The 20,560-nt window shown below is 42.9% G+C and overlaps 2 protein-coding genes across 4 annotated transcripts in view; one reads left to right on the top strand and one right to left on the bottom strand.

Annotated features, from left to right (window-relative positions):
* LOC308199858 (uncharacterized protein) overlaps positions 1–20,560 on the bottom strand; it is a 322,615-nt gene that overhangs the window by 22,393 nt on the left and 279,662 nt on the right. The window contains exon 7 of the transcript XR_013955048.1: positions 20,155–20,295. The gene's annotated coding sequence lies outside the window, so the exon portion shown is untranslated. The remainder of the gene's footprint in view (positions 1–20,154; positions 20,296–20,560) is intronic.
* LOC308199860 (uncharacterized protein) lies at positions 4,074–8,796 on the top strand. Of its 3 annotated transcripts, none has more exons than XM_080604634.1 (4): positions 4,074–4,781; positions 5,486–5,617; positions 5,942–6,043; positions 7,509–8,796. In XM_080604634.1, exons 1-4 carry the CDS (start codon positions 4,733–4,735, stop codon positions 7,556–7,558), a joined length of 333 nt encoding a protein of 110 aa, XP_080460760.1. In that variant the 5' UTR covers positions 4,074–4,732; the 3' UTR covers positions 7,559–8,796. The 3 variants fall into 3 exon arrangements, 2 of the variants coding, with proteins under 2 accessions (XP_080460760.1, XP_080460761.1); XM_080604635.1 differs by having other exon boundaries at positions 6,469–8,796; XR_013955049.1 differs by lacking the exon at positions 4,074–4,781 and adding an exon at positions 4,797–5,177 and having other exon boundaries at positions 5,486–8,796.

The raw sequence follows: 20,560 nt of genomic DNA, 5'->3' as shown, positions 1-20,560 counted from the left end.
GCCTGGGTGATGATATACAATTCTTGCTGATAAAGTTTCAGCAGACATCACCAAGATTGGTTACTATTACAGAGCGAGCCGAATCTCCTGGTCAAATGATTGTGATTCAATTTGGCTGCATTTAATACAGCCGAATGCAAAGTGATACATCTGGGAACCCAGAGGGCAGATTACAGCTATAAGGTGGAAGATTCTGTCTTGGAAAAAAGTGACCCTGAGTGAGACTAAAAAAACTCAGTGGAGATAACAGCTTCAACATGAGCTCTCAATGCAAAGCTGCAGCTAAAAGGGCAAGCGTGTCTTCTGAGTGCATGAGAAGGGGGGTATCAAGTTAGAGGTGGGGAAGTGATCCTGCTCTGCCAGGAGCCACACCAAGATCACAACAGCAATACCATGTCTACTTTGGAAGTTCGCTTGTGTATCTGGCAACAGCTCAAAGAGTTCAGAAAGGAACCACACAAATAGCATAGGAGTTTGAAAACTAGACTTATGGGGAAAGATCTAAGAAGCTTGGTACGTTTAGGTCTTTGAGGAGGAGTCTGAGAGGAGACGTGGTCATTACAAATGTTGAATGAAGAGAATCTTGGAGGGAATAGGAAGTTTCTGCTCCCAGGATTTGTTCTAGCAACATCTGCTGTAGGGTGAGCACAGCAGAACCTGCTGGGTTTCCAGGAAAGACAGCACCAGCAGCACCTCCTGGGAAGACATTTCCCCTAATAGAAGTTGACACGTAGTTGCCCAACACTTTTCCAGGAAAGGCCCTTTGACATCACCCTCAATTTATCCCAGGCAATCACAACTTTGAGTTGAAATCTGTCCTTAGTTATATACACACACACAAATACATGAACATATATGAAGGGAATTCTGTCTGAGAATTTAGTTTTAATGGTGCAACTCCCTATATAATAGTCCTAGACCCGCATATAATAGGAGAAAAAAATACCATTGATGTTTTGACATGAAAACAGGCTCTGATAATCATGCTGGTATCAGTTTCATTCCCCTCCCAACTATCTAAATGAAGAGAAATTCTAAGCTTTAAATTCATATATCACCATGTTTTATAACAAGATGCTGAGCTTATCCTAAGTCCCTATGCAAGGGTTGGCATTCATTTCCAGGGAAGTCAGGGTGATTTAGAGGAAGCTTGGAGTAGTTGCAATGAAGAAGCCACAGAATCATGTACTGCACACAGCAGTAACTATTTGGAGTTCCTGCTAAGCAATGCTCCCATTTTGCTGAATGAGTTGCAGCTAATCCCCAAATACTTGCACTGGTGTGGATAACCCCACCCGCTAATTACCTGGAAAAAAAAATACCAGGTCAGGTGTTCCTCTTGCAGTAATACCTAGCAGCAATCATGAACCAGACATCGCAACATGATGTGTCATGTATGGCTTGTCAGGAAATAATGTGAGGGAAGATACTTTTTCCGTGTTTACCACCCACTGTTAAACTCGTGCAAAGAAATGCCGTCTCTGAATTTGCTCAGCAGAGGGAAGCTCTTCAGAGCTTTCAGTCCTTCGGCTGTCCAAACATTTCAGGAAAGCTAGTGACTACTCCATTAGAAAAACAGGTCAGAGGCCTTTAAAATATACCTCCCACCTAAAAACATCTTTCCCTGAGTTCTAGGAGTTAAATGGATCCCTTCCTGCCCACCCATTAAGGATTATTTTCCTAGCCTGCACGAAGTGCAGCACTGATGGCTGGGAGCAAATCCCCTAATGGCAAGTCCTCCCAGGCTCCCCAGCACGCAGGTTTTTCTGGTCTGTACTTGAGGTCCAAGCCCATTCTCATGACTGCCTGGCAGAATTCAGCAGATCGCTCTCTGCACTTCTCTTTCCAATATTGTGGCATTTTGGATACCTGAAAATTATGTCAATTGTTGCTAAGAATGCACTGAGCCGCGTTCAGCCCGGGGACTGTGTGCCATACCGGTGCCTTGGGAAATTGCAGTAATTTACAGGCGGGCTCATTCAGCAAGGGTTACCCAGATTTTCATGAAAACACTACAAGGATGTCACAGAATATGTTCAGAAATTGCTCACCTCTTCAGATTAAGGAAAGTGAGCGTTTCACATGGCTGGGATTGGAAACCAGAATGATTTTCTACATTTTAACTCTCAGTGGTGAAGGCAGAAGGAAGACAGCTTATACCCCTGAGTTTTGTTGGGTTCTGCTCTTGATTTCGGCTAAACAAAAATCAATGCAGAATAGTGCTTGACCACTCAGAGGAGAAGGGGTGATTGCAAGTTTCAAGCACATCTTTCAACAGTCCCGTTCTGCTTTTAGGGCATTAACAGAAAGATCTGAGGGATACCTACAGTTACGTCTACACCTGCTCTGTTGGGGAGAGTACTGGGGGTTTGGGGGGAGTGGGGAAAAAAGGCCCAACAAAATTACGTATTAGGGAAAGCGAGTATTATGAAGGAAAAGTCCTCAATTTTTTTTGACTTATGTCTGTTGCCAGGGACTCTTGGGCCTAGACTTACAAGAACCTTCCTTGGATCCATTTCTTGTAATAATTTTAATTGCAGCTCAGTTGGTGTGTGCAAAAAATCCTTCTCCCCATTAAGCAAAATGAAAGGTTCCATCAGAGCAAGCACATCTGCATCTGCTAAAAATGGAAACGCAAGAGCAATGCAAAATCTATTAAATATATATATATATATATTTTCTGGGGGAGGGGCAGGTATGTAGAGGTGCCAGGGCTGAACTGCATAAAAACGAAATAGATGAGAGCCTGCATCAGAAGCTTTCCTTCCAAAGAGGTGTGCACAATAGTTGAGGGGACATATTATGCTGCATTGTTGTACCGTATATCTAGCATTATGAAAAGTCTCCTTAATTATTTGGTCTGAAAGAAGATGCAGATGGGTTAGGTAAGTGTTAATATCGAAATGTCAAAATACCCCCCCAAACAAACCAAAGCTGATGAGAAGATGGGGGAAAAAACTGCAGAAAACTGAAAGGCACATTTCACTGAGTCTCTTTCCTGTCAGTCACCCAGGAAGCTGCCGCTTACTCCCAGCTGCCCTCTCCCTGGAAGGAGAAGTCAATTCCTCCAGCTACATTTGGCTGAAATGTGCCGTGGGTAAGGCTTTCAGAGCAGTAGTTCCAGAAGTCCCTGAGACCATCCAGCCTCCCAGTCATTCAGTTGATTCAGCAAGAGAAAAGCCTGGGTGTGAGCAAGGTGGCCTGAGCTACACATCAGCAGCACAATCCATCCCTCCTCCTCTGAGATCAGAGGCTGCTATTTCGTGTTCAGATATGGCCAGTCGGAGGGGAAGTCCTCTTGCTCCCACGACACTTCCAGTATTGTTAGTAGTGATATTCTCCTCAACTAAATACAAAAGACCCATGATTTCTGCAGTTCAGAACTAACCTGCACTGGAAAAAATAAATCTACCTTTAACCTACACGGAAAGTCTTGTTTCTGCAGAGAGAAAACGCCTAGGGAACAGAGGAAAAGATCGAGAAGTTCATAATTCCAGTACCTTGACTGCTGATGAGTTTAAATATTAAAAAACAAACAAACAAACAAAAAAACCACAGAAATAAACACCCTTCTCCCTTTAATCAGAGAGCAAAGCTCATGATAAAATTCTCAGTATTTCTCCTTTTACTTCTCTTCGCCTGGAAACTGCCTGCACCTGCTGAAATTGGTAAGGACTGGGCTGTTATCCTTGAGGTTCTGCTTTGTCTTTCACAGCCTTCACCCACCCTGCCATACCAAGCACTGTCTTCAAGTCAGTAAGAATCAGACTCATGGCTGATGTAAATCAGGTTCTGTAAGAGCTCAGGATACCTCTTAGCCTTAGATGTTTTAAGTGGTACATGCATGTACTTAGTATTGCAAAGGCATATCATGTAGGTTCAGCTGTCACATATTTGGGATACCTTCATTTATTCTGCAGTTCATTCAAAAAGTATGGTTGCCTTAGAAACCACAAAAATGCAGAATAATTCTAAGATAAACCCAACCTATAGAATCACTCATCAGCAGTGCTCAGAGGTACACAGCATTTCTATAAATCCAAAAAGATGTATTGCATTAAAAAGGAGGGAGGTGGGGGGGTGGGGATGGAGGAAGCTCATTTCCTCATTTAAAAGTGGGGGTAGAGAGAGGTGGCTGATTATCCTATTGAAGATGACAGATCGCTGTATCGTGTTACGTGTTCAGGTCGCCTTAGCCTGGGAAATGCCCACATTTGGCAGATTAAACCTGTGGGAAAGCACATAGGTGATGGGGAGAGCTCCAAGACGGAGCAGGCAGTGCTCTTCTGGGCCTGAATTTCCCTACAGCTCTGGAAGGATAAAGGAAAGCAATACGTACATTTCTATTTCCAGATGTTCCTTACAGAAGCCTTGCTTCTGCTGGAGGCATTTCCCCATACACGTGAAGTGCTTCATTTAGAAAGTATAAATCTGCTCCCTTCCCTTGCCCCCCCCCCCCCTTCTCAGCACAGAAATGCTGAAACTTGTCTGCACCAAGGTGATGATTTCCTCTGAAGAACATAAAGTGAGCTGCCGAATGGAATGTGATCTCCTCTAGCTAGTAAAAGTTTTATAACCAAGGGGGAAAAAAAAAAAAAAAAGAACACCAATAAAAACAGAAAATTAAGTGAAAAAAATCAGGGACCTCAGCTGGTGTAAATCAGTACTACCTAACTCCAGTGGAGCTTGCCTCAGGCAGGGGTGGAAAATTTGAAGTATTTCCAGTATACAGATGGCAGTTTTATTGGAAGTCATTAAAACACAACTTTTCTTCTTAAAAAGTAAGTATTCCAGCCTCTCTCAGGACCATCCTCCACTAAGATTTCTTCACTGAATCACTATGAATTCTTTCGTAGGGATTGCTAGCAACAAGTTTTGGTTTATTTGGGTACATTAACAAACTAATTCAGACCCACTGTGGCTCATCCCTCATTCAGCATGTATGAGTTTTCATTAATGACCCCTTTCCCATACTGTTTCTTCCCATTTGTCCTACGTGCTTGCTTTTGGCTGTCAGAACATGCACCTTGCAGGGACGATTGGCATAGTCCCTGGGGCAAGAAATTAAAAAGTTTCCCTTGGAGGTGAAGGGAGGTCCCCAGCTTTTCTCAGCTTTATAGCTTGGGAACTGCGTGATTTTGGTCCAGGGCTCAAATGCAGCCATTGTGCCTAAAAAGGTGATGGTGGCAATGCTGTGTCATGCCTATGACCCGTCCAGTAGTTTTGACAGGGAGCAAGGCTGTTACTAACTGACACACTCAACTGCCTTGAAAAAAAAATATATATTGTTTTTGTTCAGGGAAGTGTCTGTCTTAGTTCCCAAAATGCAGCAGATTTATGGATGTGGTGTTAAGAAGGAGCAGGAGAGCTTGGCTTAAAGCAGGAGCTTAAGGGGGGAGAAGGGAAGATTGGGACAGCCTTTATTAGCAGGGCACTGCAAACACAACATACTCAAAATCCCTTTTTCTTTTAACATTTTCCCCAGCTTGGGTCTTGCTCAACCAGCCAGAGAACAAATCTGACACAACCTGTGGGAGCACAATGGCAGCTTGTCTATGGCTTGAAATGCATACATCAAGAACAGAGGCCTGTCCTCAAGGCCGTGCACCTAGAAGAGGTAGGTTTGTTGAATGTGGCAGTCCCAGAGTCCAACTTGCAATGGGAGACTGAGCTGAAATCCTAATGTGCCCTCCTGGATTAAATAGCAAAAAACCTCCCTAGATAACCACCTCAGTTTCACTACTAATTACAGTAACTTGCTTAGCCATTATGAACACTAACTATTGAATGAGCACAGAAAAGTCAACGTAGTGTGTGTATATATATATAGCAAAAGAAACCACTTGCAAAAAGGGTTGAGAGAATTCAAATAGTGCTTCATTTAAAATAAACAAAGGAACTGGTCCTTCTCTTTGATCTCATCCACCCTTCCCTCCCCCAGAAAATAGAGAAACAGAATACAAAGACTCAACCATGCCAAACAGGAAGAAAATGAAGGAGGGAAAAAAAGAAGAAGAAGAAGAAGAAAAGCCAGATCACCAAGGTAAATCATTGACTACGAGCTATTCACTTCACAGCACGGTGATGCTGTTTTGTGTGTAGATCCTCCCCATTTGCAGAACAGCTTCTTCACCAAAGAACCCAAAGCACTTCCCAAACTCCCCTGCACTCATTTACTTATTTCACATCCCCCCAACCTGCAGCCATGCATTTTCACACTCAGTCTGAAGAAAATAACCTTCCTCAAGTCAACCAGAAACAGAAAGACTAAAACAACAGCCACCAGAAAAGGTCTGGAGAGCAAAAAGCACTCCCCAGAAGGGAGAGGGCCTGGAAGGACAAAAGATGTCATGGATCCACTAATATATGAGGTCCTCTTGCCAATCAGATAGTGCCTAGGGGTGCAATTTGCCCCACTGGGGGAATCTGATTTCACACAAGTGATCGCTGGATTTCCTTTTTCCTCAGTGCAGACGGTATCTGGAGATCAAAGCCCCACTGGGAGGTGGTAAATAGTATATTCCCACTTTGATCGATCTGTAACTACCACGAATGCAAACACAGCGAGAGGAGAACACATCCTTTATGCAACACTTCCTATGCTTTTCAGACTAGTCATATTGCTGACCAAAAGAAACAGATTTAAAGGGCAGAGTTAGTCAAATTCTGCTCTGTGCTTTTCCTTTGCTATTGTAGTGCTTCATTAAGGGTGATGGGGGATCTATTCCTTTGCTCTCCCCCCTCTTCTGCTCCACTCAGTCATCCTCTAGACCAGGTAATATGTAACTCCATTCATTGTGATGCTAACGAGTTCTATTTAGCTGTATTTAACTGGATATCGTGACTCCATGCGATGACCTTTCACTCCTGGGAAGTAGTTTTAAATTTGATCCACAGCAAAGGAAAATCCCTTCAATTCATTGGCTGTGAAAGGTCACAAGTGAAATGTGTTCTGATGGTATCTGCTCGTGGTTTAGTTCTCAGTATACCTGAGCATCAAGCTGGTCTGAATCAGCTTTTGTCCTGACAGCCTGAGTACCAAGCACCCTGAGAAAGCACTGTGGAAAAGGCCGCCAAGCATCTGGTGCTGCCAACTGGTATAGACAGCTCTCAGAGATGAGATGCCCCATTAAACCCAAAGCACAGGCTAGTGAGGATGAACCACAGAGGTCCTACCCAGCTTGATTTAGCATTTTGACATTCCAACTGTCTTTTTTTTTTTTTTGTCCTTAAGATACTGAAAATGCAAATTAAATTCAGCATTGGGTAGAAAGGAAGAGATCTCATGTGAGCATCAGACAGTGACACTATGGGATATGACTGTAAATATGATTTCCAGAACAAAAATGGATAGAGAAAGAGAGGACTAAAACTATGCAAACACAGTGGTTTTAAACGCTTGCTAGAACCTTTTTCCCCCTTTGCTATTGAGTTAGTGCAAGCCAAGCAGCTTGGGGTTTCAAAGTAAAACGCTGCCATGAAAATTACTCTTGTTCTTCATCTCACAGAACTCAAAGTGCTTATTTGTCTGTTCTCACACAAAGACTCAGCGTTGTAATACCACGTGCCCTGTACAGGGTGGGAAGAAGTGCTGTCTCATTTGTTTCTCATTACTTCATGTTGACACTACAGCAAAAACTAGAGCTATACATCCAAAACAAACAAACAAACCACGCCATGAAAGCAGTGAGGTGCATTCTTCTACAAGCTTCAGTTTAAATAGGAGAAGAAAAAAGAAGTACCCTCAGTTCACTTTTGTTATTTTACAATAATTGAGACAGGTGGTTGAAGGAACTCACTTTATCACACCAGACTGTGGCAAGTCTCAGATCCCAACCTGAACCACCCCAGCCTGAGTCACCCTTTTAGATCATAACTGATGTATCAAATCTAAGAACAACCAGAACAATAAAAACCAACAAAACCAACCTTGTAATGGCAAAGCTAAGTCAGAAGGCTGTGGCAGAAGAACACCAGGTATTGTGGTTGCTCCAATCAGATTTGGATGGCTGCAAGCCTACTGCCAAGGGTTGAAATGGGGTCTCTGTATTTGAAACTCTGAGGTGCGACCCAAGAGCAGTTTGAAAGGCCTTTCCCTTCCCCAAAACCACAGTACACTTGCAAAATCCTGCTCAGACTAAGATATTTGAAGTCACATTTGCCAACCCAGCTAACACAAAGAAGACAAATGGCCTTTCCACGTGCTTAGACATGCCCTGGCTATAGAGCTAAATTAAAACACACTTTAAAAAAATGAACACTGTCAGTAAATGAAGCCTTTACTTATTTCCAACTGTGAAAGTACAGGAAAAAAACACCTGAGGGAACACCAAGCCTGCCAGAGACAGGGAGCAGCCTCAGGGTTCACAGTAAGAGGTGACTTCCTCCCTGTGACCTGCCACACAGAGCGCGGCGTTGGAGCCGAGACAAGCCTGTGGCCTCAGGATGGCAGCAACCAGCCCCTGTGGCTAACAGCACGTGGACGTCTCCAAATTAGGAGAGCAAGCGACAGCTCTAGGGAGAGAACATGGAGCAACAGGGGAAAAGAGTTTTTGAAGTGCAGTAGCACATGGACAGAAATTATGGGACTAAAAAACCCTTCTTTGTCTCACCTGGTAGCAAATACATTGGCAGCATGCCCAGGGCTTCCCCAGATTACCCTGGGAGCTCTCTGAGCTTGTCCAAGCAAAGAGCATAGCTGGGAGCTATCACAGAAGACAATGCCACAAAAACACCAACCAAAACGTCTGTATTCAGCCACGTGTAAAAGCTACACTCAGACACAACACAGGCAGTGGATTCTCACCTTGCTGCTGCTGTTGACTGAGGGCCAAAGGGTGACTTGCACCCAGCACAGAAAAAAGATTGGGAAGATCAGAAGACTAGAAGTTCTGTGCCCACCCTGTCCTGCTCTGACATAGATCAAACCTCGGACACCTCTAATGGACAGCTTTAGCAAAGCACTGGGGTGAGGAAGCACAGTTTGTGTTCCTACCTTGACGTGTCCGCTGGGGAAGAAGGAGGAGCAACACAGAGCAAAACAACTCCAGCTGAGAGCTCTCAAGAACCTTGAGTTCAGCCAAGTCTCTCTCTCTCTTTTTTTTTTTTTTATGCTGCTAAAAAGCAAAACAAAACAGCGCAACAAGACCTAGTCCAAATGTGACCCTGCCTTTGTACTGCAGTCAGAATAAAACAACATGAGTAGACCAGGGAGACCCAGCCCTTGAAGTATGTGACCTAAAATACAGAAGAAATGCATGGGGAGGTGAGTTAATAAAACACACCTGCAATAACTTCTTTTGGAAACATGCCTCAGCTGATGTACCTGGCTTCACTCCCAGCACTTATAAACAATCCCCAAATGTCAGGGACTGCTGTTTAACAGACAGCGCTGTTTCCAGGGGGGTCCTAAGAAAAACTGAACTGACAGATTTTTTTTTAAACACTGTAATAACTTATAAAGCTGTCAAAGTGTTATTTTATTATTATTATTTAGAACATGCTCCAATGTTAGGTCTTTGTATGAAAATTTTTAGCCAGCAGCTAATTTTTAAAGTAAAGTGATAAACTCCAGAAAGCTGAGGATACGTAGAGGCTTCAACACAGCTTTAATTAGGGGGTTGTAACCAGGTACAGGTAAATTACTGAAATGTGTTAGAGACTCTTCAGTGCTGAAATGTCACTAGCAGCTCTGTTGTGTCATTGATAAAATGCTTTTATGCTGCTGAACAGATACAACTTCCTGATACAGAGTCCAAAAGTAAAAACATTCTAATGAGGCTTTATCTGGCTTTTGTACTTCCATTCCCCTTTGCTCTTAAATAACAAGGTAAGTTAATTAAGTTTGGTTAGACAGAAGTTCTCCCTTTCATGGGGAATGTCAAAACACAAAATGCAGTCAGGACTCTTCTCGCAAAACTGCCTCTCAACCAGTTAATACAAAAATGGCCATTGCTGGAAGGGTCTGTGAATCCAACCTAACTGCAAGCAGTCTTTGCCTTGGGACCTTACTTTCCCCCTGTAAATTTTTATATATATATATATATGTACTCTGCAATAAGAAGCTGCTGCTGAGGTCCCCATTTTAAGTGTTCCTGCCGCTGCTGCTTTTGCGCAGCTTGTTCATTCCCTCACTGCTCTATCTCAGCTCTTTCTAGGGATGTGCTCAAGCCTTTCTGATTGATCTTACCTTCCCCCTGGAATACTTTCTCATTTAATGCTTTCACAATAAATCCCAAAGCTTGCCTCACTGCTGATCTACAGCCATCATAAAGAAAGGTCTAGTCTGGTCCAGGTTATACAGTAAGAAATAGTCAGATATATGTAAAACTTAGAAAATAAAAGGCAACTTTCTTACCTATCTTTATGGAAACCTCCATAATCTTTGAAGTTGTCTTTTATTTTCACTTCTGTCAAGTACTTTAATTTCCCCATTTTGTTTAAAAATAAAAAATCTAAATACAGTAACTGATGGAGAAGGGCATGCTGAATTCTTAGGATATGTCTGACCTACAATGTAGTATAAAGATATCTGAGCAAGCATTAAATAATCTAGCCCAGGTACCACAAATGTTTTAGCCACCAGAGCTGCTGCTACCTCTAGGATATCTAACGTACATATCTTCTCTAAATTTTCAACTCCCTGCTTCTCACTTTCACCTTGTCCAATCTGCAGGTCCAGAATGGGATTGTAGTCACCCTGAGGTATGGCCTCATCCCAGCAGGGTGCTGAGCACCTTAGCACAGAGTGAGTTTAAGAGGAATTGAAGGAGCTCAGTACCCCGCTGGGTTGAGTTCAGGCTGAGTAATGTCGTGGGTGAATACTTCCTGAAGCACTGGTAAATTCACTGAGGCTTGGGTTTTCTGCCAAGTAAGTGCCAGCTGAGGAAGTTATGGCTGCCTGGGGGCTTTCTTCAGTGTACATGTTCAACTTAAAAAAAAAAAAAATCTACTGTAAGTTTTGCATTCATAAACTGATGTTCCCCTTTGCCTTCCTCTTTTGCCCTCTCTGACTTCTGCCCTCCCTCCTCAGCTGCCAAGAAAGTGCCCCTTTGTGTGCAGAAATGCCCAACAGTTCACAGAAGTTAACTAGAAAAGACACATTCAGCCACTTTCTGTCAAAATGCCTTGACACTCTTCTTTCTGTCCAAAAGACCCTTTTGCTTTGGAAGGGCCCCCATTGAACACCTCCCCCCTTTCACCTCCCTCTTGAACTTACCCTGCAACACAATGCAAAATAAATAAGTAAAAGAGGCACCCCCTCTTCCCTGCCCCCAGCCTGTGCTGCGGCATTTTTTTGATGCCATCTCCACTATCAATTTTATGCAAGACACCCACAAAGACTAGACAAGTGCAAAATGCTGCCACTTGGTGTTATTTTTCACTTTTTCCTTTTTGCCTTGCTGTTTTTTCAGTGGCTTGGTTTCTTTGGCTGTGGAAGGGATCGTACCATGCACAAGACTCTGTGTGGGTTATGAGGAGAGGACCGTGCCACACACCGGTACGAGGCCAGAGGAAAACATGCTGCTCCCCGGCCATCCTGCGCCCAGCACACTGCAAACTCTAGGGGCAGAGACAGTGCAATTCAGAGCAGAAGTGAAACATTTCCACTTTGAAAACCAATATGTAGCATGGATTATTTAAAAGTCAAAACCGCACTGAAATGCAGACTGCATCATTTTGATCAAGATTTCAAAGTCCCTTGGATGACCATCTCTACTCAAAAAGATATGAGCATCCAATATGACTCCCATTAAGCTGTGGTACATTAAGACAACCAGTAGCAGTACCATTTAACTAAACCTTAGCTTTTATGCAGTATAAAACTTTCTGAGACAGGCTAGGGAACAGGTCCTGTGATGGGTAAAACAACAGATGTTAACCTAAATCCAGTGTTAATGGGCAAATTTATTTCTGGATTCCCTTTCACCAGAAACTGCGGGGCTCTGTCCTACATATATCATCTGGCTAGAAATGACTGGATGTTTTACACAAGGATGGGCTCTTTGGAATTTGTAGCTATGTATTTTTAATACTGTCAATAAACTACTTCCTTGAGACACAGAAGGGCAATAATGGGAGCTGTTAACAAAGTGTGAAAAGAAACGGGCAAGCAAAGGTTAATCACATGGCTGTCCACTAATGACCTCTCCAGCCCTGAGTTTAAACCCTCCGCTACTTGTAAAGACCAATCACGTGAATAATTTCCTGTCTGAGGTAGTCTTTATGGTTAAGAATAAAAGCTGAGCTTATTGTGAAAAGAAAGTGCTCAGCAGGGGAGAAGGTTATTATTTTTAAGCTGATCTAAACACCTGGGTTTCTCAGTAGACCCTATTAAACTTCCTCCATTATGTCTAAATATTTCAATCATTCCTACCACAGTAGTAAATTAGTGTATTACTGCTTAAAGCAGATAAGCCCTAGCGATGGGGACATCCTAAGCTGATGCCGCTCACCCACCCTGAAGAGACCCATGTGGCCTGGAATCACAACAGTTTCTTCCCCATGAATAAGGCAACGAGGCCTGATGCCATCCCAGAATATCATCTCCTTTTGGTGTGCTGAGGTGTGAGAGGAACACTGAGTCCTGCTGCTAGCGGGGCCACAACACGGACCGAGGCTGGGGCATGGGAAGGCTCCTGAAAGCTCCTAGGGCCAGGCTGGCCCCAAAGCTGAAGGGTGTAGAAAAGCACACGGAAAAGCTTGCCACCATCTCTGCTAGGTACCTCCAGTGGCAGCCAGGCAGAAAGCAGAGAATACAGATAGGAGATGCTCCTGGTTAAAAATTTAGCTATCACACAGCAAGGAGTTCTGTGTGAGTGAGAAAAATAACACTGTCCCAGCCAGCAGCACGCTGCCCTCGCTCCCTCTTGCACCTCCTCTCACCCCCACATTATTCATGAGATTTTCTTTCCTCCTGGAGTTATGAGCCTGGAAAACGACTGGAGATCAGACTGCACACAGAGGAGATACGCAGTCTCCCTTCTTCCCACCACAGCTGCCGGGATCCCGACAACTCCCCAGCACATCCCCACCCCACAGAGCCAAGACCAGAGTGCTTTCCCTGTCCAACCAACCCTCCCAGGGCTCTTTAGTGAGGGTAGCAGAGCCCAACACCTGGCAAAGCAGCCCTCCTGAGGCTTTGCACAACGTGTTTGCTGTCCTGCTTGGAGTTTATTTATGGCCTCATGTATAAACAGTGCCAGATCCTCAGCCAAGTCCGGTTTATCTCAGGGTAAACTGCACTTATGCCATTTCAGGCCTGATTTACATACATCAAACAAAATACCTGCCAATCTTTTCCCTTCTCTACTTCCTCAAAAGGATCTCATTTGGCACATTTAAACCAAGACAGTTTGCAAGAGGTGTAGAATCAGTGTGATATTTTAACTCGGGTCAACATAAAGTGCCCGCACTGCAGTCTCTGAAGGGGATGGCATTATATCTTGTTAACCCGTTTAAATTGCTGCCTAGAAGCTGTTTGATATTGCATGGGTGGTGGCATTGCTTTTTCTACTTAGTAAATGGAATCCTTGAGTTTTCCAAGCAAGCGCGAGAGAGAAACTCTTCTGTTCTGTAAACAACTGTGTGTCCAGTTTCCATGCACGGATACCCAATTTGTGCATGCAACTGTAGTTATTGTGCATTCAAATGGGGCACACCACTAGTCACGGGCCTGGGCTTCTTGCCAGTTTAAAAGTCAGCCCTTCTGTATGTAGAAAGAGAAAGCAGTATCCAATAGAAACAGTACTCTGCATGCACTCAGAGCCCTTATTCAAGGCTCTCAGAACAATGTCTAACTGTTAATCTTCCCAACACGGCCATGAGGCAGGGAATATTTTATCTGCATTTTACAGTCAGAGGAAACCGAGGTTAAGTGACTTGCCCAAGGTCAAAAGACAGATTTAATGACAGGCTCGGGATCTAGCCTTGAGAATATGCTGTCCTGACACTGGGCTGCTACACCTTGGGGTGGACGAGGAGTAAACGTGTCCTTCCTGTAACATCCGAGCAGTGCCATTCACTAAAGGTCTAATCCAAGGAAGCTCAAACAAAAATCAGCAATGGTGCCAAGATTAGGGAAATATCTCCTCTGTGGTCAGCCTCTTTTTGTGTTGTAAATGCAGAGGCTGAAATTTCCAGAGATGTGGATGCCCAATTTCCGCTAACATTAATAAGCTGATGTGTCCAAATCCTGTAGGCAGCTTTGAAAGCCTGTTTGTGCTTTCCCTCTTCCTACTATTCAAGCATAGAGTAAGGTCAGGGCTTTCCCATACCCTCTCCCTTCTCTGCCGGTGGAAAAATTCTGGCCATACCTTCACTTACTCTGCAGTGAATGGATAATGTCACTGGGGATTGATTGATCTAATACTCACAAAAGGCCAGAGGAGAGATTCCCTTGGTTGCCACAGATACTGGATCAGGACCTTATCTTTTTATGGCATCCATATCACTCCCGCTATTTTAATATCTGAACATCTTATGGTTTATAATATACTCTTCTTCCTAACTCACCCATGAGACACAGAGGTAGCATTAATCACTTCATCCCATTTTACAGATGATGAACTGAGGCACATCAGATTCCATAGTCACAGTGGTCTGAAGTACTCGGAGAGATTCTTGGCATAGGCAAGAGGACAAGATAAACACCTGCAGTCAGAGATTTAGACAGTCTTGGGAGGGAATACCACAGCAAGAATGAACATTTCTTCAGAAAGTGCCTGTTCATGCTGACTGCAAAGGGAACCTGGACGATGAGGTAGCGAAGAGTCCTCCCTTCCAGACAGCCACTGCTAGGTGAGATGAATCCCCTCCTAAGTGGCTTGCCCAATGCCGTGGAGAAAGGCAGTGGCAAAGGAAGAAACTGAATCCCAGAAACAATCACTAGACTAGTTTTTCTTGGACTGAGCTTTGATTTCAGGTAAAAGAATTTTTTTGTTAAGGCAGAAAAAATAGTATTAAGTTTAAAACTAACAGCGTTGCTTGGATTAGTCACTGGGAATCTCAGCAGCCAGCCTCTTGAGCTCTGGCCTCTTTGACTTTCGTATGTTTAGATGTTCAGGCCCTAATGAGTTGATCTCGTTGATCTTTAGGTACCTATTCATATGCAAATCCTGGCATTCTACTTTTGCTAAACAGTCTTTGTATTAACACATGAAATAAATTTTTAAAAAAGAAAGTCAGTCTGTGGTAAATCCTCATGCTTAGATTTGTTTGCATTTGGATAAATGATCATGGTCCCTCTTTATATGATCTACTTGCTGTACCCCTGCTAGGAAAAGGAAGGGAGGGGAAAGAAATCCAACTTTTAATCTCTTCCATACCATTGTAAATGTTTTGGCATAGCAAAAATTGTCCAAGGCCCACTGGATAAGGATATAAAAATATGTTATTGCCACTGCTTCCGCTTTGGGCATATTTTAAAAAATAACAGAGAAGTGTTCTCACTCTAGTGTCACAAGGTGGTTAGACTACCAAATGGCTTGATCTCTTCTCTGATGCTTCAAAATCCTGGCCTGCCACAGAAAGGATGCCTTTTCAGGGAGATATTTTGCAAATTCACAGTGCATGTGTGTGTGTCAGAGATGTGTACATCACTGTGCCATGCCAGAACACACTCAGGAGATTTTGAGCATGAATCCTGACCCCAGTAGTCAATGAAAAGCACTCAATGACTTCAAAGGGTCCGGGATTTCACCCATCGTTTTTCAGACTCTGAAGCTTGCAATCATTAGTGGTTTGCTCTTACTAAAAGTGGTGACTGTGGAGCAGTAAAGTCAAATGGGAATTTCATTCAGCTTTGTAACAAACTTCTACCATCTCTCTTTAAACCCTGTGTATGGTACAGTTTTATATATAATGGTCCCCAGTACACTTTTTTCTCTATAACTAGGTTAACCAGAGAGAGTAATCTGAACCATCAGAAGCACAAGAAAACTGTTGCAGGGCCTTAGAACTTATCCTGGACACTATACATATGTGTGTATTTATATTTCTGGATGTGTGTATGCTCTTAAAGCTTTCAAAAAAATCTTGGAATCTTGGCCTTGATTTGAACAACTTGCTTAGGTTTGTAGCTGAATTTCATTTGCTGAAGAAAAGCTGTTTAGGAGCAAATGCAGGTTGCAACAAAATGTTAGGAACAAACTGTCCAGGATCTTCTTTCACAACAATCCCACGCGCTTACAAATCTCCCTTTAAGAATAAAGTGGTAGTGCAAACACCTAATTAAAAAAACGGCTTGTATTCGGAGTTACTAATTAAAAATCCTCATGTTCCCCCGACTTTTTCCCCCCTCTGTGGAAATCTGCAAGTTATTTAATTGAAGTCCCATTTTGTCGGTGCAGATGCACGAAGTGTCTGAATCATCAAACAGATTTAGGGTGTTTTGATTGTTGTGTGTGCCTCATTGCTATTCCCAGAATGTCGAGCTGAGCTTATGCTGATCGGCAGGACTTAGAAGCATGAAACAGTAAAAGAGTCCTTTCTTCTCATCCCAGCCCCATCCCCCTTGCCCCCCTGGATTTACATTGAAACTTTGCCAATCTCAGATCGCACTCTGTCTGCTGCCTCTGCATTAAAATGGAGCTGGCTTGCCTGTCTCTTTGGACCCAAACTCCATCTTCAGATTCCCCTTCGCTGCCGTAAGATGCCTCTCATCTTGCTGCAGTGAAACTTCTTTAAGAAGACAATTTGATTTTCTCGATCTTTCTTTTCTTCTTCCTTTTATTTTTTTTTTTAAATAAGTAAAAATCCTTCTCTGTTTTTACGTTTGTGCACTGTGTGAAAAGAAATGAGACAGAGGAAGAGAGAGAAGCCTGTTTTCGTCTAGAGGTGAAAACAGCCTGGTGAGCAGCAGGTGCAAAGCCCCAAAGCAGCTGCTTACTGCTCTCAAGTTGAAGCGCCTTGGTCCCCCACCCTCCACGCCAAGAGCACTTCATATAATCCTCTCATGCAATTCACACTGTAATTGCAGATATCCAGACTGCTAGGGCTCATTTTATTATTATTTTTACTGATAACAAGATCTGAAAACAGAGGACCAGCCATATTAATTAGCTGTGTGTCGCTAGGCAGCTTCTGCAGAAGCAAGTCGGATTCTTTCCCTTTCTTTTTATTTCTTTTTTTTTTTTTTTGGGGGGGGGGGTGAAGTGGGGGTGAAGGACGGACGACACAACTGCTTTGCCCCCTCCTACCTCTCCTCCTTTTTCCCCCTTGAAGTCTACTCAAAGTAGCACATGGGCAACTTTCCTGTTGGCTCTGTAGGTCCTTTTATTTTCTTGCCTGCCTCATTCACTCCTTGAGATGAAGCCTGTTGGATGGGTGCTAGCAATGAAGATTAGTGTCTTGAGGACCAGCTTGTTTTCTCAAGGCTCTGCTTGTTACATTGCTAATTATGGGTCTATGGGACCCTTTTCTGATATTTGACTAAGTGGCATGGATTACTGTGTAATCATTTCCCCCTGGGGAGGGAGATCTTTTATTATTATTATTATTATTACTATTACTATTATTATTATTATTTACCTCTGGACACCTTTTCAGTAGCTTTTATTTAAGTAATTGCTCTTCCCTGTAATCCAGGAATTCTCATTTTTTTAATCACATTATGAATTTCACCAAACACTAGTTAAAATGTTAATTACTGGTAAATACACACTTCTATTCCTTCTGTTCAGAGTGAATACAGATCCTATGAACGCGGTGTTTGTCATCTGTACCCCTTATGTGTTATCTCTGTCTAATAGGACACTGTTTACAGAATGAAAAGACTGAACATGAACATTTGGCTCCAAACTTTTGTTTTAGATTAAAGCTTAATGAGTTTATGCTTCTTTCTCAGTTTGATTTTCAAGCCAGAATATAAAGGAATAAAAGTCAGTGTGATGGCATTATTATTTTTAATAACTCGAACTGATTCTGCAGTGCTGAAAGACACTACAGAAAATCTAGCAAATGGGATCCTTTATTTAGTCGCAGAAAGCCTGATCCAGTTGCCATGAAGTCAAGGCAAATTTCCTGCTGACTCAGAGAAATTGCCATCAGTGTGGAAGACCACATGAGTTTCTTCTAGAGCGTGCTGGCAACACATCTCAGATCCAAATAGACCAGTGTGCCTCTAAGCAGAGGGGAGTGGAAAGGAGATTCAGGTTCTGATCCCATCTCTAGAAATGTTTTCAATTTGCCTTGTAAATGGATTATTTTCCTGTTTTACAACAACTGAGTGATTTCTGCAAAATAAGTTACTGAGGTCTTTTATTTATGCTGAAAAACAAACAAAACATCACTGACCTGATCTTTGCAAAAAAAGTGGTTTGGAAGATTCAATAACCTTCCTGTAAGAGCGTTGGTAGAAAAATGGTGTTCAACCTTAATGTCTTTCAAGAACCTCACTCCAGATTGACAAAGAACTGGAAAGGTCAGGAAATACCCTATGTCTGGACTGTATAAGTGAATTATGACCAAGGTGTAAACGAGAAGAGTCTCAGGCTGATTTAATCTGTGCCATTCCATCTATGATGCCAAAGGCTCATTCTGGCAATGAGGAAGAGGCAAAGCGTTGATGCAGTTTGGGGACACCTGCTTCTCACAGGCCAGTATGTCAGGACACTGAGTTTCACACCTTTTTATGGCTTTTTCAATCACTCCAAGCCTGGTAAGGCATAAACTTTCAGCTGAAATTTGCAAGCCAACTGCAATGTTAGGGTGCTGTCAGAACTCAGTGGCACCATGGACAATAATCCATCCAAAACAAACTGTGCTGGCACAAACCCTCATTATAACGTTGTCCCATAAATGGATACTTGCCTGAATGAACAGAACAGCTCTGAGCTCTGCAGGCTCTAGTATGTTGCCTAGGAAGTCGCATGGCTTAAGTCCCATTTGTTTTTAAAACAGACTTGGTAGCCTCCTCTCAAGTTTCAGCCCACAAAGCGGTTGGACTTGGAGCAAAGTAAACACGCTCCAATGCCGATTCTCAGCAGTCAGTCCAAAAGTGCTTTTCCCTGGGAGGCCACAACAGGGATGTCCACAAACTTTCAAAATAAACATAATTCAAGGTGACAGTGGCACACCAGGACCTGCGTTAAGGATATGTCAGAAGAAGTAAATCGCAGGCCGGCAGAGGGAGAGAGAGCAGATCAAATGATATGGTGAAAAAACCCCACCACATTGGTTCCTATAAAACTTTCAAGCAGTTCAATTGGTTCAGGGTAAGCATTGTTAGTTGTACAACTACCATGAATTTAACCTATTATGTTTAAGAGTTTGTATTCCTTGCCATTACAAATGTGAATGTCTTAGAGACTCTCCTGAAGATGAGATTTATTAGGCTAAAAAGAGGAAACGCCTGAATATTTCCTTGAGAAACATATTATTCCATCTCAACTAAAATTAAAACAGATCAAGTAAATAGCTCCAAAAGCTGGAAAACTCAATTTTTTGCCCACCCAATTACGCCTAGCTAGAGCAGCCCATACAATTTTCCACTATGGCCATAACGAACTGTGGGTGGTCCTCCCGACTGTACTATATGAGCTGGAGCACTGGAGCACAATGAGGCATGCTAGGGACTGTCAGCGCGTTTTAGGATCTCCTAATTCTTGTTCACTGTAATCACACCACCACGTACAATATAGTGTTTGAGATAACCCTTTGAGCAAAAATCCTGATTTCAGAGATTTCAGACATTGGAAAAATTCAGTCTGAGAGTTAACTACTGTTATTTAACTTTTTTGAGCAGAGACAATCAAAACTTTGGGTGCCAACATTTGTGCTTTCTTGTTGGACCTGGACTGTGACCTTAGTTGGGCTTTCAGGCTCCTATCGTTCATTTGTGTTTGCTTATGTGCAGATTTTTTATTTTTTATCCAGGTCTCTTTGTGCTGTAATCACCTATCCTGCATTCTAGTTACTTCGCTATAAATCATCCATTTACTGTTACAGAGCTGCTTGGGGGGAACACCGTAAAACCTTAAGTACCCAAGAACCTCCAGCTCCTATAGAGGAATCTTTTTTATTTAAATCAAAGCAATAAAACCCAAACAGCATTTCTCTCTCTCCCCCCTCCCAATGGATACATACTTTCCAATATTTACAGAACTACATAACCACCCTATAGAAAAGAATTCATATTTTCATCTCAGCACTTACCAGATTTTAAACAGCACAGATGAGTTGAGATAGCAATCCTTCTACGGCAAATGAGGAAGTTATCAGAACCAACTTGGGAAACCAGTGGTATGAAGCAGCAGCATGAACAGGATTTTCAGAAGGTGAGAAATCCCACGTCACCTGCAGGGGTGGAGAAAATATTTTAGAAAGCCCAGCAATGAAGGAACAGTAAATGTCTAGTTTGGCACAGTTCCTGCTTGCTGCCAAGGGTCTGCAAGAGGCACTGTGTGCTGTGGCTGAGAGCAGGGTGGGATGCACTGACCACTGGGAGATGCCTGCTGTGTCAAGGAGGGTGTAGAGGTCCTCGGGCATGGGAACAAGATCTGGCCTATTTTGGGACACCACTTCATAAAAGAACAGGACTTCATATGGAGAGGCTGGATTC

This window comes from Anser brachyrhynchus (genome assembly GCF_964034855.1).
Source record: "Anser brachyrhynchus genome assembly, chromosome: 9".
Classification (NCBI taxonomy): Eukaryota; Metazoa; Chordata; class Aves; order Anseriformes; family Anatidae; genus Anser; species Anser brachyrhynchus.
The sequence above is the reverse complement of the archived record's forward strand: the minus strand, read 5'-3'. Positions and strand labels throughout refer to the sequence as shown.